The 19,898-nt window shown below is 38.7% G+C and overlaps 1 protein-coding gene and 2 long non-coding RNA genes across 4 annotated transcripts in view; 1 reads left to right on the top strand and 2 right to left on the bottom strand.

The window, feature by feature from the left end:
• The window catches only part of LOC147845203 (uncharacterized), a 449,333-nt gene that overhangs the window by 322,258 nt on the left and 107,177 nt on the right, over positions 1 to 19,898 (bottom strand). Inside the window, exon 4 of the mRNA XM_087250354.2 lies at positions 12,850 to 13,049. Coding sequence (XP_087106480.2) covers positions 12,850 to 13,049 — 200 coding nt within the window. The remainder of the gene's footprint in view (positions 1 to 12,849; positions 13,050 to 19,898) is intronic.
• On the top strand, positions 324 to 4,100 carry LOC101885368 (uncharacterized). Its single transcript, XR_015484333.1, has 3 exons — positions 324 to 579; positions 3,374 to 3,447; positions 3,546 to 4,100. It is a non-coding gene; the product is annotated as an uncharacterized LOC101885368 (long non-coding RNA).
• Positions 3,576 to 5,730, bottom strand: LOC147845199 (uncharacterized). 2 transcript variants are annotated; one of them, XR_015484361.2, is made up of 3 exons: positions 5,475 to 5,730; positions 4,803 to 4,843; positions 3,576 to 3,924 (listed from the first exon to the last, which is right to left on the bottom strand). It is a non-coding gene; the product is annotated as an uncharacterized LOC147845199 (long non-coding RNA). The 2 variants fall into 2 exon arrangements; XR_015484362.2 differs by having other exon boundaries at positions 3,576 to 3,958.

A 19,898-nucleotide genomic window follows, 5' to 3' on the forward strand; every position in this document is an offset into this window, starting at 1 on the left:
CACACACCTGCATCCAGAAATGTGAAGTCACAGACAAAACTTGCACATCTGTAGATTAGAATGTGTATCCGCACAAAGAGAGCTGAACGTGTGTAGAATGTTTGATTATTTTTTTTCTAAGCACGAACAGAAATATGTTCCTGCAACTGCTCAAATCTGCCGCTACGAGTCTCAAGCGCTGTTTTTCACTTGCAAATCTACATTTCGCTCTCTCGCTCTTCTGCACCAAAAATCACTGTGACATTTGGTGCAAAAGTTACTTGTGTATCTGCCAACCAAAACGTGGGCTCTCAGAGAAATTCAGCCAATAGGGGATGGGGCGTGACGTCACCGCTCTAGCGCTGCGGAGGCTGAACGTCGAAACCGAAACCCCCTTTGCGAGATTCGCTGCATCTATACCTGATTTGCGTTCAAAAATGCCTGCTTAATTATTTCATAGTAGGAGCAAACATGCCTTAAGAAAATGAGTAGGTTTGAAACTTTAGTAACCATAAAAAGTACGCCAGGTGGATGCCTTTCTACTCCAGGAAGCCGCAGCCTACGGCCTGAAGGAGGAAGAGGACGCGGTCAGTTTGAAATGTGAGTATTAAACCAAAGACAGTTCTTTGTGTTAAACTCGTATTTGTTGAGCTACTGTACAGTGCACTGTAGAATTGCTGAGGGTGTAAAGAGGCTTTAAATTATAGTCTATTTTATTTCGCTGTAAATGTTGACTGTGTAATGTTACGGTCTCCAATCAGCACATATAAAGTAACGTTTCAAAGGTAAAAAAGATTATTATCAAATGTCTGACAGAAAAATGTGAAGTATTGCAGATCACAAGACTAAACAGACATCTGAGTGAGTGATGTATTTGTGCTGATGTAGAATCTGCTGTCAATTGACTGTTGCCAATACTGTTTAAATTAGATACATGTATTCTTACTAAAAGAGAATAAAGGGTCATTTGTTTAATCTGTGCATCAGTATAGTTGATCACTTGAGGATTTGTGACCGCGTGAGCTTCAAAAAAACACGTTTTGGCAAGCCAGACTCATTTACAATCTTGATTAAAATATTAGATAAATATTAATTAAATATTAAATTAAATATTAGATTTAAATATAAAAAATATTAGTTTTAATAATTTTAATCAATTCAGGCTGCAAAAGATGAAAGAGAAAGTAATTCAGCATAGAGCGCAGATTTCTGTGCGCATCACGCGTCTGAACGCGCATTACCAAATGCACCTCCCTTTAATATCAGTTCATGCAGTCGTATTTCATACAATAGAAAGTCTTAAAGAACACAAACAGTTAAACAGCACTGTGAGATAATCAGGAGATGTATTGGGCCCGCTTAAACATTATAGCATTTTTCTCACGGAAAGAGCAAATAATTAGTCTGTTAATGACGCACAGAAACGGACAGATCACAGGCAGTTTCAGTAGTAAAGTTCGTGCAAAGTGCAACATACACAATTCAAACACCAGTGCAAAGCACTTTGTTGCAGTTTGTGTCAAAAACATCAATATTTTATATAGACACATATCCACACATAATCTTGCTTTCGCTTTGCTCTCTCTAAATGCGCGCTCTTCTCTTGACGCGCGCTGCTGTGTGTACCTCATCTGTAAATTTGGAGATGTTAGTAACTGAACTCATTTCAATATCACTGACTCGATTTATTAGATACGAAAGCCGTGTAACGTGCTATCGATTGACGTATTGTCTTTTTTCCCCTTTAAATCTCTCAAATTATCATATGTGATCTCTCTGTTATTGGACTTTTTAACTGATAAGGGAAAAACGTCAAAATCATACACAAGATATCTTAAACTGTTACTGTTCACTGCTGTGCTCAACAATAGTGCAATACAATATTAAAAATTCAGAATTCAACAATGAATAGAATAAATCTTGATAATTCAAGATGTTTCAGGGAGCAGGTCGACGCACACAGAGCGCCATGATAAAGCACATGAAACGCCATGTGTGTGTTTATTAAAACATGTTATATGCGAAATAAATTAGATTTTTTTTGATAGGCTATAAATGATACTGTATTAGCTATCACTAATAATAGGCTAATATGCAAAGAAAATCTGCTATTCAAAAATTTGTTTGTTAGTTATAAAAAAATATTAATGTCCATATTGGCTCTGGTGCATTAAATAATAATAACAACATTAAGATTTTTTTTTAAATGACAAATTATAGAAAATAGTATGGAATGTTGAAGTTCTTTAAAGGTATCATCTTAAGGTTGTAAATTCCAACACTAAAGTTAAAACATATTTAATTTTTATAATTCAGCTTTTGCTGTACAAATGATTAAATGTTTTAGGGAATAAAAAGTTTTATATTGTTTGTCAACTCTGTCATGGATGACTTTAGTAATGTTTAGAAATAATAATAAATCATAGCAAGAAAAAATCGTAATGTGTAGTTACTAAATTTAAACTGAATTGACAGTTATTTAGTTTTACAACTTTTTAGCAAAACCTTTTACTTGCTTTAACTGCAAAGATCACATGATACTAATGAAATCAGGCTTAAAATATTTTTTTATTTGTAAAATATGTGATTAATGAAATATTCAGTTTTCCTTTTGTAATTGTGATAATAATAGCATTGACAGTTTACAGTTTAAACATTTAAAATTAAAATATTGGTGAATTTTTCTTTAAAAAAAAGCAAAATAAATTATTTTTGCATGATGGAAATATGTACTGGCTAATTTGTAAATCAAGAAATCGTGATTTTTGGTAATGTGATCTTTGAAAATGATGAACACATTTTATAAATAAATAATCAAAAATGTAACAATGTAATGTAACAATTTTTAAAAAAAGCTTAAAAGCTGAAAAAAGGATGGCTTTGGTCACTAAATGTACCTGCAACTACAGAATCACCCATATAGTTCATGGAGAGCAACATGTTTTTCTGGAGTTTTCTTCCAAAACTTGGAAACATCACGTAAGCAAGCAAACAGTGACATAAATAGAATCTGCAGTACAAATACTAGTTTTAAAATAAAAGTTAGTTTGCTTTATCAGAATGACATAGAATACTATAAATTATTTTATTATATATATATATATATATATATATATATATATATATATATATATATATATATATATATATATATATATATATTTGTTTATTTTTTTAACTTGCCCACCCTAAAGTTCCAAGCTGGAGCCGGGCCTGATGACAGAGGTGATTTATTCTAGTCTCTATGTTACAGGGAGGCTTTTATTGAGTACAGTACAGAAAATAAAAAAACATATTTTACATTTGCTATTTATTATTATTATTAGTTATTGTATTTTCAAACAGTGATTACATCAGCTTTCTGATTAATGTTGTGTGTGTGCTTTTTCTGCAGAGCTGTTGTGATAGAGCTGGACCTGTAGACAAGGGAACTAACACATTTGAGGAAAAAAGAATCCAAAATAAGAGGTAGGATAATTTTATTACTAGCATTACAGAAATCAAATGACACATGACATTGTTTTTTGAATGTTTTTTATGTTTTGTTTGATCTGAAATATCTGCAGATTGGTGTGTGTGGTGAGGGTAAAGAAGTCCACATGCAGCAGCATCTTGGAAATGCTGTAATGCAGGGGTGCCCAAACTCAGTTCTGGACAGCTGGTGTCCTGCAGAGTTTAGAGTCAACTTCAACTAAACTCTGCAAGACAGCAGCAGTTCTAGACTGAGTTTAGCCACTCCTGTTCTCCTGTAGTGAACTGAACGAGACCCTGCATCAGTCCACAGGCCCTTGTGTCCTCATCTGGACCAGATGTTGCTGTGGTCTCTTCATCATCCGTATCTCGGGCATGGACTGCCATGCATCACCGTCCTGTTTCAGTCTGACTGCAGCAATGAGGGATGTGATGATGGCGAAGTCCCTCTGATCATCTGAAGAACTGGCCCAGCTGTGTGGAGATACAGCAAAACATGGGCTTCTGTCTGTAATACATCACTGTTAGAATAAAGCTTGGTTTCATGTGTTGGTGACTTGTATTTATTTGTCATGATTACTCATATTCATTCTTTTAATAATATAATTATGTTTCTGTTTGTTTTCAATAAATAATGATAATACTTTCAATATTGTATGCATTTCCATTGTTTAACAGAAATGTAAGAAAATAAGATGCATTGTCTAGTGACTACTAGTAGATTTACTTAGTTAATTGTCCACATTTATCATTACTAGCAATACATTCTTGGTAAAAATGTTAAGTAAACATACATTTTTTGGAGTGTAAAATGAATCATAAAACATGGTAGCGTTAGTTATTAAGGTAAAGATGGTTTATATTTGCATTTAAACATTTTAATGGTCCCTATATTGTTTACCATGGTACTTTAAATATTTGGTCTGAATGACTTCAAAACAACATTAGAACTAATATTTATTTGACTGTGGACAGTGCTGTATTTTGATAGTCATTGGCTGCTAATATGATTTCCTTATATAGAATTTGAAAATCTTTTTCTGAAATTAAATTATTAAGAAGAAAGTCAGAATGTGCAACTATAAAACCAACTTCACCTCAATGCATTGGATGCACCCTGGTCTGCCATTTTTCTAAAATAAATATAGCTTATGAATTAAATAGTTTAATCATATTATGTGATAAGACTAAATAGCAAACATGACATTAGGGCAAGCAAGCCAAGTTACCTTTCGTAAAACAAGAATTGTTATCCTAGGTATGAATACTGATCACTAACATAGTTATATTTAAACTAACATCAAACTGTACAACTATAAGTGGTTTTAAAAAATGAAGCAATGAAAACGTACCTTAATTGTATTGCTGCTTTCAGGATGTCATCGATTCAGCTCTGCAGAAAAAGCACACACACACCAGTAATCAGAAAGCTAATGTAAACACTGTTTGAAAATACAATAACTAATAATAAATAGCAAATGTAAAATATGTTTTTGTAGTTTCTGTACTGTACTCAATAAAAGCCTCCCTGTAACATAAAGACTAGAATAAATCACCTCTGATTCACATGCTCAAATATAACATGTTGGTGTAGTTGCTGATGTAACACAAACCTTACTCAAGTGATCAACTATATACTGATGCACAGATTAAACAAATGACCCTTTATTCTCTTTTAGTAAGAATACATGTATCTAATTTAAACAGTATTGGCAACAGTCAATTGACAGCAGATTCTACATCAGCACAAATACATCACTCACTCAGATGTCTGTTTAGTCTTGTGATCTGCAATACTTCACATTTTTCTGTCAGACATTTGATAATAATCTTTTTTACCTTTGAAACGTTACTTTATATGTGCTGATTGGAGACCGTAACATTACACAGTCAACATTTACAGCGAAATAAAATAGACTATAATTTAAAGCCTCTTTACACCCTCAGCAATTCTACAGTGCACTGTACAGTAGCTCAACAAATACGAGTTTAACACAAAGAACTGTCTTTGGTTTAATACTCACATTTCAAACTGACCGCGTCCTCTTCCTCCTTCAGGCCGTAGGCTGCGGCTTCCTGGAGTAGAAAGGCATCCACCTGGCGTACTTTTTATGGTTACTAAAGTTTCAAACCTACTCATTTTCTTAAGGCATGTTTGCTCCTACTATGAAATAATTAAGCAGGCATTTTTGAACGCAAATCAGGTATAGATGCAGCGAATCTCGCAAAGGGGGTTTCGGTTTCGACGTTCAGCCTCCGCAGCGCTAGAGCGGTGACGTCACGCCCCATCCCCTATTGGCTGAATTTCTCTGAGAGCCCACGTTTTGGTTGGCAGATACACAAGTAACTTTTGCACCAAATGTCACAGTGATTTTTGGTGCAGAAGAGCGAGAGAGCGAAATGTAGATTTGCAAGTGAAAAACAGCGCTTGAGACTCGTAGCGGCAGATTTGAGCAGTTGCAGGAACATATTTCTGTTCGTGCTTAGAAAAAAAATAATCAAACATTCTACACACGTTCAGCTCTCTTTGTGCGGATACACATTCTAATCTACAGATGTGCAAGTTTTGTCTGTGACTTCACATTTCTGGATGCAGGTGTGTGAATGTGTTTTGCACCATATTCACTGCAACAATAGTAGCAAAGAACATGAGCGGATGAGTTTCTGCATTTGTGATTCGTCCGATGGGATTTGTGCACCTGTACTGAAGAATTTGTGCAGGTGTAAATGTTGCGTTGTGTTTGTTGGAGACAAAAAATACCTACACATTTGCAAATTTGCTCTGCGAGTACAAATTTACTGATACGCATGTGTGGCTATTTTTTACAACTACAAATGACACTTTTACAGCTGCTTGGGAGTTTTGCACCAAAAATACCTTCATAAAAAAGTGTGGAAGCTGATGCGCAGTGTCTGCCACCTCGGGTCCATTCCATCCAGACCCATGGTCTCCTAAAACATGCATGTTTGCAAGTTGCCTTTCAACTCCACTTTCTCTTCTTTCCCCTCTTCCTCTTCCTCTCCCTCTTCCTCTCCATCTTTCTCTTCCTCTTTCTCTTTCTATTCCTCTTTCTCCTTCTCTTCCTCTCCCTCTTCCTCTCCATCTCTCTCCTTCTCTTCCTCTCCCTCTCATTCTTCCTCTTTCTCGGTCTCGTTCTCTCCCTCTACCGTATACTGGTTCCCTTTCTGCTTCTCGTCCTGTCTCTTTCAGAGGAGATGGTCTGGAAGACGAATATGGTGTGGGCCTCACCTGGATACTTTGGCCCATCTGGGCATCCCCTTCAGCCTCAGAAATCCTGCTGCCACTGGGTAGTGCATTTTGTCTCTCATCCTCCTGACTAAAATAAAAAAATGAAGATTGTGAATATACATGTGAATAATAAATAAAACATAAAACAAGAACTAATTTCATTGTTATAGTTTTTCCCCCCTCACTACACATACAACACACACAAAACGCCACAGGGGAGTATAACACACAGGTACATAGCAGGAGATCAAGTATTTTTAGGAAAGTAGATATTTTGTCATTATAAAATATATAAATGTCTGTCTTTTGTATCAGAAAATCATGACTAGACAAATGTGTGTTATGTGTTTTCAACATAAAGCCTATTCTAATTCTGCTGTAGTATATATTCATGTATAATATTTATTTCCACGTTTTGGGAGATGTTTTTGTCATCAACAACAACAAAAAAACATACACACACAAAAAAATAATAATTTTCAGAATTAGTGCTTTACATGAGATTCGAAACTAAACACCTGTGACTTATAGCGCATCGCACTACCATTTGAGCCACAGAAAAGCATACTATACTATTACACCTATATACACATATCACACACATTGTACACAACGATATTACTCACATGTTGTCCTCGAATGGATCGATCCCCTGGCAATAATTCTCCTCACTGCACCAGGTGTCCGCGCCAGATTCAGAATCTGACACTGCTGGATCACTGTCATGAGAGTCATTTGAGAACAGCAACTCCAGTACCTCGTCTTTGCTGTACCTTTGTTCTGTCATTTCTGTCAGTTTTTGTCAGTTCTATCAACATTGATTTCTCTTATATGAAAATTATATTATGCAAATCGTTTTTTTTTCTGTTGTTATTTGTTTTTTGTTCGTGCATATACCCTATAATGTCACTGTTCAAATAGTTGATTGGTGCTTTGCAAGACAAAAGTCTATGTTTATTGGTTGAGTAGAGAACAGTTTGAACCAATCTTTGCATGGAGGAGGGACAACGCGTTAGCAACCACGTCCGATTTGCCAAGAGACACAAACCGAGTCAAACCCTTTTGACAAATCAGTGTTGTCAAAATTTGATGACGTATCCACACTTACCATGGAGCTTCCGTAAGTCCAAAGGACTTGCTTTACATCACCGTAAAGCTTAGAATCCCTGCTTCATGCCAGTTTTTAAATGGTAAAGATTGCATGTGCGGATCAAAAGTTATTGAACATTAAATAACAATAGTGATTTTTAGCCGCGGGCGGTTGTCTCTGTCTTTAAGGATTAAAAATATTTACCATTTTCCCAAGTATATATAACTACTACTGTAAGAAAATATTAGAATTCGGTACTTACTTTCTGTATTATCTTTGCTTGAACTGAGCCGATCTAATCCTATTTATATGAATTTAACCTGCTTCCGATCAGGTTTGACCTAGCAGAACTGTTGCTATGACAACAACTCTTAGATCAACTTTGAAGAACGAAACGATCCTGGATCGTGTTAAATCGTCAATATCTAAATACAGCTAACTGAGTAATCCACTTACGAAGAACGGACCCCTGCTGACAAACTGGAATTCTTCGAAAGACGTTTTTATGAAAGACATAATGCCCTGTAAAACGCTGGACACCTGCAAGGGCTTGTCTGGGATTTAAAACCCCGGACCTCTCGCACACGAAACTAGAATCATACCCGGGGGTGTCCAAACTCAGTCCTGGAGGGCCGGTGTCCTGCATAGTTTAGCTCCACCTTCCTTCAACACACTTCAACTCCATGGAGCTTTCTAGTATATTTAGAAGAGCTTGATTAGCTGGTTTAGGTGTGTTTAATTGGTGTTGAAACTAAAATATGCCGGACACCGGCCCTCGAGGACCGAGTTTGGACACCCCTGCCCTAGACCAACGAGCCACTAAAGTGTTCACATTTTACATGGCGTCAGAAGTATCAGATAGTCAGAAATTTTTCTCTAACAAATCAAGGGCACCCTAAGCGAGAATCATACCCCTAGACCACCGAGCCACTGCAAAACAGCAACTTTACATGGTGACACTATCTGCCGACAAACTGGCAAAGCCACAACGCCCTTACAAAACAGCAGACAACTGTAGGGGCTCAACCGAAATTTGAACCTGGGATTTGTCATGGCATGAACGAGAATCATACTCCAAGACCAGCAAGCCACTTTGCAAGAAATTTTTTATGTGGTGACACTATCTGCTGACAAACTGGAATGCTTTGAAACACCTTTTTATAAAAGCCATAATTTTGAACCCAGGACCTCTCGCACCAAAAGCGTGAATCATACCCCTAGAAAAACAAGCCACTAAAATCTGAAGTTTTCACATGGCATCAGAAGCAGCAGATAGTCAGAAATCAAGTGCAGAGAATTTGTAAGATGGAGGAAGTGTGTCTGAAACAATGCTGGATAGTCTATTGGGTGAGAGAGATCGTAGGTTTCTGCGAAAGGCAACTTGTTTTGGAGTGTATGGTGGCTCAGGAGTCCTGTGGATGTTGAGAGACAAAAGGAAATATTCCGATGTGTGTAGTGGAGTTACTAGTGTTTAATCAGTGAAGCAATGTCGCGTGTAAATAAGATCAGTAGCAGAAGTAGGTGCTCTTTTGAGGTCAAAAGAGGCAAGCAGAGTCTGGAAGTCAGTAGCTTGAGGTTTTTCAATGTGGATGTTGAAGTCACCTAGCACCAACAAGGGAGTGTCATAAACAGAAAAAGATGAGAGAAGAACATCCAGTTCATCTAAGAAGTGACCTAATGTACCTGGTGGGCGGTAGATGACAACCACATTTATGTAGAAGGAGTGGATAATGGTGGCTGCATGGAATTCAAAGGAGCTGATCTTTGCCAGTGACTATCTTTGAGTAAATTTCCATTCTTTGGAAATCAGTAGTCCAGTTCCACCCCCTCTCCCTGTCTGACGAGGAGTGTGGGAGAAAGAGAAATTAGCAGAAAGAGTAGCATGTGTAGCAGTGTCCTCCGGTCTCAACCAGGTCTCAGTTAGAGCCATGAGATTATAGTCAGAATGTGTAGCTATGGAGGTAATAAAATCTGCCTTGTGAACAGCAGATTGACAATTTCAGAGGCCCACGGAGAGAGTCGTGAAATAGCAGATGCATGTATTGAACGAAGGTTGTGATAATTATGCCTGCAGCTTACCTCCCGTGCTTTGCGAGTGTTAGTAACAACAGGAATTAGTTAACACATAATAAAAGTGCAATGAAAACAATAATAAGTGCCAAGATTAAGTAAAATAAATAAATAAAGTACTCAGGTGCTTTGTCAGTGTCTTTGCTCGGTGGAGTCGCACAGGTAGAGTCAATGGTCTTTACACTCGTCGGTCTTCACACGCAGTGAGACTAGCTGCTTATATACACCCCTGAGCGCTTGCTGATAGAATTCAGCTTGACATGCCTCAAGAGTTCCCACAATACAACAACAGAAACTGAGGCGAGGGGTGCAAAACCGACCGTGATCCACACACAAGCTCTTACAGTAACCAAGGAAACAGTGAGTAATATTTCTAGCACTACACACAAACAACTGAAAACAAGTCTAAATGTACTTACACGCTGCTGGTCTCGTTGCTAAAGTGCTTCTCCTTATATGGTTGAACAAGCCATCCTACTTCCCTTACTTACTTACATTGTCTATCCATCCATCTATTTATTCATTTTGTTTAGTAAATGTGTTATTTTTGAGGCTGACCTAATAAAAATATAATAATTTTACTGCCAGAATTTTAGGTGCAGGCTAGGACTGTCTCTGCCATTGGCAGATAACGTTGTTTTTTTGGCTTCATAGGACATGGACTTTCAGCATGCAGTGGGACGGTTTGCTGCTGAGTGTGACATGGCAGGGAAATAAACAGCACCTCTGAGTCAGAAACCATGGTGCTTGACTGGTAAAAAGGTGGCCATCTCCAGTTTGGAGAGTCTTTACCCCAAATGGAGTACAAGTATCTGCGTTTTTTTTTTTTTTCATGAAAAATGGAATGTGAGATTAAAAGATGGATCAGTGGAGGAGTAGCAGTAATGCATTTGATGTGATTGTCTGTTGTGGTGAAGTAGCTGAGATGAAAGGCAATGTTCTAAATTTACCACTCAATCTAGGTTCCTACTCACATCTATGGTCATGACTGAAAGGACAAGATCTCGGTAACAACCGGACACATTTTGCAAAATGTTATGACCTGCTTGTTTGAGTTGCACCATAAAAGTGAGATGAGACAACAAAATAGCCTGAATGCAAATGATTTATTATAAAATGTAACTCAGAACAATCAATCAAAGCAACCAACAAATGTCTAGGCATAATAATGAAGATAAAGAACTTAGGATATAATCACAACAACACTTTAACTACATAATATAAGTAATGCAAAACAAAACCATAAAGTTAAAGAGTCAATGAGATGGCAGGTCTTGACATGTGGACTCCTGAGTAGCCACAGCGTCCAGGGGTAGCTAGCACAACAACTTTTATATACCCATTGATGAGTAATGCAGGCATCCAATCAAGATTTACCACATATTCCAATCTGGAGTCTTGGGATTATCACAGTGTATTAATATTGTAAAACTAAATACTTGTCGCTCTGCCAAAATCATCAAATATTTATCAAGTTTGTATTCTACTCAAAACAGTAAATGTAGTAAACTAGAAAGAATCTTGAATCTAAAAGTAAAGAAACTTTACTAATAAATAGATGATTTGTTTCTCATTCAGGGAGTCAGACAAAGAACATCATCGAAAACAACACTAGCTACATGAATACACTGAAGAGTAGAGTACAGATATATCCGCATCTGTACAATCACTTGCAAAGAGATTTTAAGCAGCAGAGATGCTGTTTGCCAGATGTTTATGAAACTGTTCTTCTCTCAGTTGCCATCATTGTGTTTACAGTAAACGCAAGGAGCGCAACACATTTCTACAAAATTTTCACAGAGGCACAACAAACACACAGACGCAGGGGAGAAAGACAGTGACTGTTTACATCAGGGGTCTCAAACTCGCGGCCCGCGGGCCATTTGCGGCCCTCAGTGCAATATTTTGTGGCCCGCGCCGACCGCTGTACACTGACAGAATCAACGGAGCGGGGAGAGAGAGCGCTCTCCGCTCCGCTAATTCTATCCGTACACAGCGGTCACTGGCATTCCCCGCCCGCCGTGTAAACAAAGGGGCAGGGATGCCGGTGACGTCACCACGCACCCCGCCCCTTTGTTAGACGCTGTGACGGGCGGGAAGTGTTTAGGAAGGAACTCGCGCCGGCCAGAACCAAGGTAAGCTGTTCCCGCCCCTGCCTGCCACTTAGCTACCTAGCTACAGCCTGCATATGTATTATAGGTAGATACAGACTGGTACAGACTGATGTGACTGGAGTGGGGTGGGGGTGTTTTTAAATGCCATGTTCAGAAGAACTGTTCATAATCTTCACTCAATGTTCTATTAATGTTCAGGACATTTCATGTTCAGAAGAAATAATTAAAACTGTTAATAATGACATTTGAGGACTTTTTTTGTGAAATCCCTTATGCGGCCCAGCCTCACCCAGACTTTGCCTCCTGCGGCCCCCAGGTAAATTGAGTTTGAGACCCCTGGTTTACATGGACATCAGTAACTGACTGTTTAATGACAGTGGAATGTTTGATACCGCACATTGTATAAGAGAAAAAAAACTGCATTTCTCGGTAACTGAGATGCACTCAGTAAGTCAGAAAGCCATGTGCGTGTGTAGACTATCCTGTCAAAAAACGCGTTTACATGTTTACACTCAGAGAGCAGCATTTACAGCAGATCCTTCAGTCCATAATATTGTAGTGATTTTAACGTACTGACTTTAAACAATTCCTCTTCTCCCACTTGTTTTGGCAACCCAACTAGTCGTCTCTCTGCCGTCTGAACACTGTTTGAGGTAAAACAGTCTTTAAAGCTATCATACATATTAATGAAGTTGCCCCGAATACACAATAGAGCGCACTGATTGGTTTGAACAAAGTCTTTCTCATGAATGAATGCAGTACACTCAGAGACGTCATGAAATACTCCCAGGTACAGACAGACAGTCTACATGCTGGAATACACGCAAGGAAGTGTATGGGTAGAAAAGTCCAGTGTGACCACGGCTTAAGTGCATGTGAATGGTTTCTTTCCAGTGTGGATCCTCATGTGTTGATTAAGGTATGATGAGCGGCTGAAACTCTTCCCACACTGAGTGCATGTGAATGGTTTCTCTCCAGTGTGGATCCTCATGTGGTGATTAAGGTGTGATGATTGGCTGAAACTCTTCCCACACTGAGTGCATGTGAATGGTTTCTCTCCAGTGTGGATCCTCATGTGTTGATTAAGGTATGATGAGCGGCTGAAACTCTTCCAACACTGAGTGCATGTAAATGGTTTCTCTCCAGAGTGGATTCTCGTGTGGTGTTTAAGGTGTGATGATTGGCTGAAACTCTTCCCACACTGAGTGCATTTAAAAGGTTTCTCTCCAGTGTGGATCATCATGTGTAGAATAAAGTTTGATGATTTGCTGAAACTCTTCCCACACTGAAGGCATGTGAATGGTTTCTCTCCAGTGTGGATCCTCATGTGTTGATTAAGGGATGATGAGCAGCTGAAACTCTTCCCACACTGAGTGCATGTGAATAGTTTCTCTCCAGCGTGGATCCTCATGTGGTAATTAAAGTGTGATGAGCTGCTGAAACTCTTCCCACACTGAGTGCATGTGTATGGTTTCTCTCCAGTGTGGATCCTCATGTGTAGATTACGGGACCACGATAAGCTGAAACTCTTCCCACACTGGGTGCATGTGAATGGTTTCTCTCCAGTGTGGATCCTCATGTGTTGATTAAGGGATGATGAGCAGGTGAAACTCTTCCCACACTGAGTGCATGTGAATAGTTTCTCTCCAGTGTGGATCCTCTTGTGTAGATTACGGGACCACGATAAGCTGAAACTCTTCCCACACTGGGTGCATGTGAATGGTTTCTCTCCAGTGTGGATCCTCATGTGAATCTTAAGAATGTATTTTCTTCCAAAACTCTTTCCACACTGAGTGCAGGTGAAACGATTCTTGTCTCTCCTTTTTAAAATACCATCAGTCTGTAAAAAAGTTTTTTCCTCAATTTTGACATGATGTTCCTCCTGTTTACTCCCCTCGTTTTCTTCAGTTAGGTCTGAAATAAAAAAAAATAAAACATTAGTTTTCATTAAGTCTTTTCATTAAGTCTTAAAGGGCACCTAGGTTACCCCTTTTTTCAGATTTAATATAAGTCTTTTGCGTCTCTAGAATGTGTATATAAAGTTTCAGATCAAAATACCCATCAGATTTTTCATTATACCTTTTACAAGATGCTGTTTTATACTGATTTCCAGCAGGGGGTGGTTTTGTCGTACTGCGCCTTTAAGCCGAGTTCTGCCCGCCCACTGTTTCTACATGCCTCCTCCCTCAGCTGCGTCAGACAACAGACAGTCTTAAAGGAAGAAGGTCTCACGTTGCGTTTGTGAGATACTACAGTAAGAACTAACTTTTACTAATCAGTATTGTGAAGTTGCATTGATGAGTCACACACATACAATATCATTACAAAGTTAACGCGCACACACACACACACACACACACACACAGATACACACGCAGGCAGGCAGGCAGACACACAGAGCGCGCTTAGCTTAGTTAAGGCTAACCTCAAGTACTGTGTGGATATCTGTTATGCTAATGTACAAAATAAACCTGATTTAACTTCCACAAACCGGGATTGAAGCGTCTTCTTTTATAATTGTTCTGACACGCGGCTGTGCTGATGAAGTAAAGCTGAAGTAAAACGCTGTAATTAATTACACACATATTCTGTTTTAAAACACTTTAAACATGTGAAACTCACTCTTAATCACATTTGATGATGATTGCTGATCCTAGCAAACAGAACAGACCTTTTATTCCCGGTTGCTTTGCGTATGTCTGTCTGGTCTTGTTGACACGTACACGCGACTACCGGAACATGTTAATGCGCGCAGCTGTCAATCAATTCGGTGGGCGGGGGGATCGCACACCTACGTAATGGTGCGATCGATTTGAAAACAGCTCTAATTGGCAGACCCTTTTTTTGTAGTTAAATTGAAAAAAAAGGACTGGGTGTGTTCATATCACCCCAGTATGACGGTCGATACACTATACCAACACACAGATCTGTCCAAACAGCTTGAAAAGTAGATTTTTTACCATAGGTGCCCTTTAAGTCATCCTTATTTATCTAGTGCTTTTGCAATGTAAATTGTGTTAAAGCCACTTAACATAGAAGTTAAAGTAAATTTAAACTGTCAGTCCAGTTTTCAGAGTTTCTTACATAATTGATCATAAAAGTCATTTTGGTCATATTGATCAGACAGATTTGAAAGCTGTAAATGGCCTATTTTTATTCCTATATATTCACAATTACAACAAAATGTTTTTCTAAAATGTGTAAAGCAGACAGGGAATACTTGTATATTCTGTGCCTGACTGGTAAACACACCAGAAAAAAAAGTTATTGCGTAACAGCTGAACAAACAGCTGAATTTTTGCCTTGCAGACATGAGACATGCCTGTCAGCATCTGCATAAAGCAGGGGTTCTCAACCTTTTGCAAGCTGGGCCCTCCCAAAGCCAGTTTATTGCAGCTAGGGCCCCAGTGACTCAGAGAGGGTACAAGGACCTTACATTTTTGAGACTTGCTTAGCTTCTCGAAGAGAAATCAAACAAATGAGCGCTTTCTAAAGTCTATGAGCACAGCACACACAAATAAACTAAATTGACATACTGCAGTTATATTTCGAAATGTGTTTTTTTTTTTTATATTTATAACATTTGAATACAGTTCAGCAACATACATCACACAACCTGACGACAAAGGGAGCTGACGATTGAACATCACTAAATTTACCATCACCTCAAGATTAAACATTTTACACTGATTTCATACAGGGTTCATACAGACACAGACTAATGAAAATCAAAGACTTTTAGGCACTTTTTCCAGCATCTACTTTTATTTTCGAAACTGACATGCAATGTATTGAACACCTGAAATGTATTCTCAGCAACCCATAAAAACATTGTATAGGAACTATTAGCAAATTGTTATAATAAAATAAATGATGTAGCCTTCCCAGTATAAAATAACAGTAGCAGACCTAACTTTATAGCTACAGCTCGGCAGAGTCAGCACGGGTATAAAAACAGGTGGTTTTATTCCTGATGAGAATATTTATTGTTGTCAGACTTCACTCTCACATAAATACACCTAAATAAATCAATCAAAACTCATAGCTAATCAGGATAGCCTGTGTGTGTAGGCGAAGTGTTAGAGTAGGGTAAGGTCAGTAAAAATTAGCATAAAAAAGGGAGTGTCAGTTTTGGGCACGTGCTGATTTTCACAGAGGCAAAACAAACACACAGATGCAGAGGAGAAAGTCAGTGACTGTGTTTACATGGACATCAGTAATCAAATTATTTGGCAAATTATTAAATGGTAGATTTTAATTGCAGTTTGGCTCTTTCATTCAGGAATTTCATTCGTGCCCGGTGACAAACGAGATATTTGATTCGAGGAATTGCTGGAAGCGTGTATCTTTCATGCAATGTTTGTTGCAAAAAAAAATCCTTCACATTTCTCTGTAACTTAGATGCACTTGGTAGGTAGCGTCAGAAAGCCATGTATGTTATTCCTGTCACAAAATGCGGGTGTAAGTTTGATTGTGGTGCTAACATGTTTACACTCGGAGAGCAGCATTTACAGTGGATTTTTCAGTCCATAATATTGTATATATATTATCGTACTGTAAACTTTATTAACTTAGAAACCATTTGACTAAGGTCTGTCTCTAAACACTGAAAGAGTACTGCTGACGAACTAACTTTGCCTCTGAATAAACAAACAAAAACCACTGGTCGCTCACTTAACAAATCTGTAGAGACAGGACAATCAACACATACTGGAGCTCTGTCTTTTATTAAAGGAGACGAGCAGCAAATCTGGATTTCACCATTTTCAGACGAGAAAAGCTCTCGGGTAAAAAATGTTCCTTAGACACACATTTCTGTCACGTGTCGCGTGCAGCATAATCCACACGTGAGTCCAGCTACGCTATCATAGAGGGAAAATAAAAACAAAACCTTCACTGCAGCAAATTATAAAAGGCAACACTGACGACCAAATATTTCTTGTTCTCCCACTTGGCAACACAGCGTGGCGTCTCTCTGCCGTCTGAACACTGTACAGGTACAAACAGTCTTCAAAGATATCATGCACATTAATGAGGTTGCACCGCATACACAATAGAGCGCGTTGATTGGTTTCAACCAAGTCTTACTCATGAATGAATGCAGCACACTCAGAGACGTCATAAGGTACTCCCAGGTAGATGTTCAGTCTACATGCTGGAATACACGCTAAGATCTCATGGCCGTGAGGCAGCTTCAAAAATTCATTTTAAACCGGAAGTACGAATTTGCTCAAAATAACGCAAAAACAACCAATTTTCACTTTTTGGTGAAATATGTGTTTCCTAATAGTGTTTTTAGCAGTGTGGGACACATATACGACTGTAAACAACTCAAAAAATGTGTTTTGGTGTTTTGTGACCCTTTAATGTCAGAAGTAGAGTATGGTGGTATTGTTATTTTGGACCATTGTCCAGTCTCACTAAAACTGTTTTCCAGGCAATGTAATTGCCCAATGTACATGACGGTTAAATTCAATACTATTGGCAGATGACGATTTTGTAAAATTTATTGATGCTCAAATAGATTTCTACTTTGAGACAAACGAATCCCCAGAGATAAGTTAAAGCATCCTATTGGATACTCTGAAAGCATATATAAGAGGACAGATTATTTCAGATCAACGTAGTGCAAATAAAACAATGTCAAAACGGCTTACAGAGATTATGAATAAAATACAATGGATCAGCTACACTCAACATCACCTTCTGAATAGCTCCATAAAGAAAAAAAACTTCTTCTGCAAGTCAGTGGCGTAGCGCAAAATGCAGAGGTCCCCCTGCAGGGATCGCTGACGGGGCCCCCTGATGAAGGGGGGGGGGGGGGGGGGGGGGTGGATACTTCATACGTCAATTTGCATATCACTAGCTTCATCACGTTCTACCGTTTCTGTTTGTTTAACAGCCAATGGTTAATAAAGGGGCATTTATAATTGCACTACACTTTATATAAGCATGTTTATTTAACTAAATTTATTGCTGTTTGAATACAGTATGTCATTATAGATATGTAGTGAATGTGCAGTAATCTCTCATATGTAATATTTATTTGTCTGATAACTCAGACAAGTTCAGAAACTGTCACTGATGTCTGTGATTGTGAACAAGAAAAGAATAAACGGTCCAATTAAATTGTTAAAATAAAGTAGAAGTAGATCGGTTTGACTGTACAAGGGAAATACCTTCACACTGCCTGTGCTAAATCATTTGTCGTCGGTACGCAGAGGGGTGATCTGCTCTCGGGCTGCAGGTGGGAGAGGCTGCTGTAGAGGACTGACTGGGCCGCCTGTCAGTGCTGTGAGGCGGGGGAGGGGCCGGCGGCATCACACGCAGCTCGTTGAGAAGAGTAGGGACGGTACAGTATGGACAAATGACAGTCTAAAAAAAATCTCCAATAACACAAAAAAAGTCGCTAGATTTGTCGCTAAGGGGGTCTGAAAAGTCGCTAAATCTAGTGACAAAGTCGCTAAGTTGGCAACATTGGCGGCAAGCAATCAGAATTAAGTAGTCCACCGCTTGAGAGGTGTTCAGAGAACACAGACGTGTGAACTTTGGTTCCGACCACAGTTGTTCCCAAGAGTTTGATTATTGCGTTCGTCGGTGGATTTTTAATTATTGAAAATCACGACGACGAGGGGCCCCCCCTAATCACGCCCCCTGCTGGCCCGTCCGCTACGCCACTGCTGCAAGTAGAATATGACTCCTTGACAAGTGAAAAGGCGTTATGAACGAGCTGGCAGGTTATTGTGTTACCAACTGAAATGATCCTCTGCAGTTGGTTTTATAGTTGCAGCTCTGAGGAAAACAAAATTGAAAGTAATGAGGTTTTTTATTATTATTTGGAATTACCATCTGTGATTCAGATCAGTTGGCATCAGAAGGAAAATAACACCTTCTGAAATTGAAAATGCAATCAAAAAAGTGAAAACCGGAAAATTGAAAAGTAGATCTGGCCCTGGTGGCTTCCCAGCTGAGTTTTATAAGAAGTTTACTGTCAAGCTTACACCCCTGTTGTGCAAGGTATTTGCTGAAGCTCTTGTCTCGGAATCACCCCCCCTCTTTATGACATCGGCTGCTATAACAGTACTTCTTAAAAGGGAAAAAGATCCACTTAAATGTGAATCTTATTGTCCGATCAGCTTACTCTGCTGTAATTATAAGATCCTGGGGTGTTTCTAGAAAACCTAGTAAGAGCTTGTTTAGGAAGTCAAGGTGTGTCTGATTGGCATTGGAACTAAACTTTCCAGGACACCGGACCTCCATGACTGAGTTTGGACATGCCTGCTTTAGGGGAACGAGGCAGGAATACCCTCTGTCCCCTCTGCTCTTTGACATTGCCATTGAACCTCTTGCAATCGTAAAGAACTCAGATAGCTTGCAAGGAGTTTTCAGAGAGGGACAAGAACATAAGTTCCTGCTATATGCTGATGATCTTCTTTTTCTGTCAAATCCAGATACATGTATTCAAAAAGCTCTTACAATAATTTCAGAACTGGGAAATGTTTCTGGATACATAGTCAATCTAGCAAAGTGTCTCCTTTTCCCTATCAATGATAGAGCACAGCAAACGTCGTTCCAATCCTTTCCATTTTCAGCAAGTCCTGATAAATTTGTATATCTGGGTGTGAGTGTGACACGCAAATATAAGGATTTGTTCAATAATAATTTTAAAACAACATTAGACAAAGCCAAACGAGACATGGCATGGTGGTAAATCCTTCCTTTATCTTTGGATGGGAAGATGAATTCCATTAAAGTGACAATACTACCAAGATTTCTGTTTCTATTTCAGACTGTGCCTGTTTTTTTTTTTTTGTCAATTCATTTTTCAAGAAGTTGATTACCATACTTTCTGGACTATAAGATTCTACTTTTTCCCTAGGTTTTGACCATGCGGCTTATACAAAGAAGCAGCTATTCTGTGGAT

This window comes from Danio rerio, chromosome 4, assembly GCF_052040795.2.
Source record: "Danio rerio strain M-AB ecotype USA chromosome 4, GRCz13ab, whole genome shotgun sequence".
Lineage (NCBI taxonomy): Eukaryota > Metazoa > Chordata > Actinopteri > Cypriniformes > Danionidae > Danio > Danio rerio.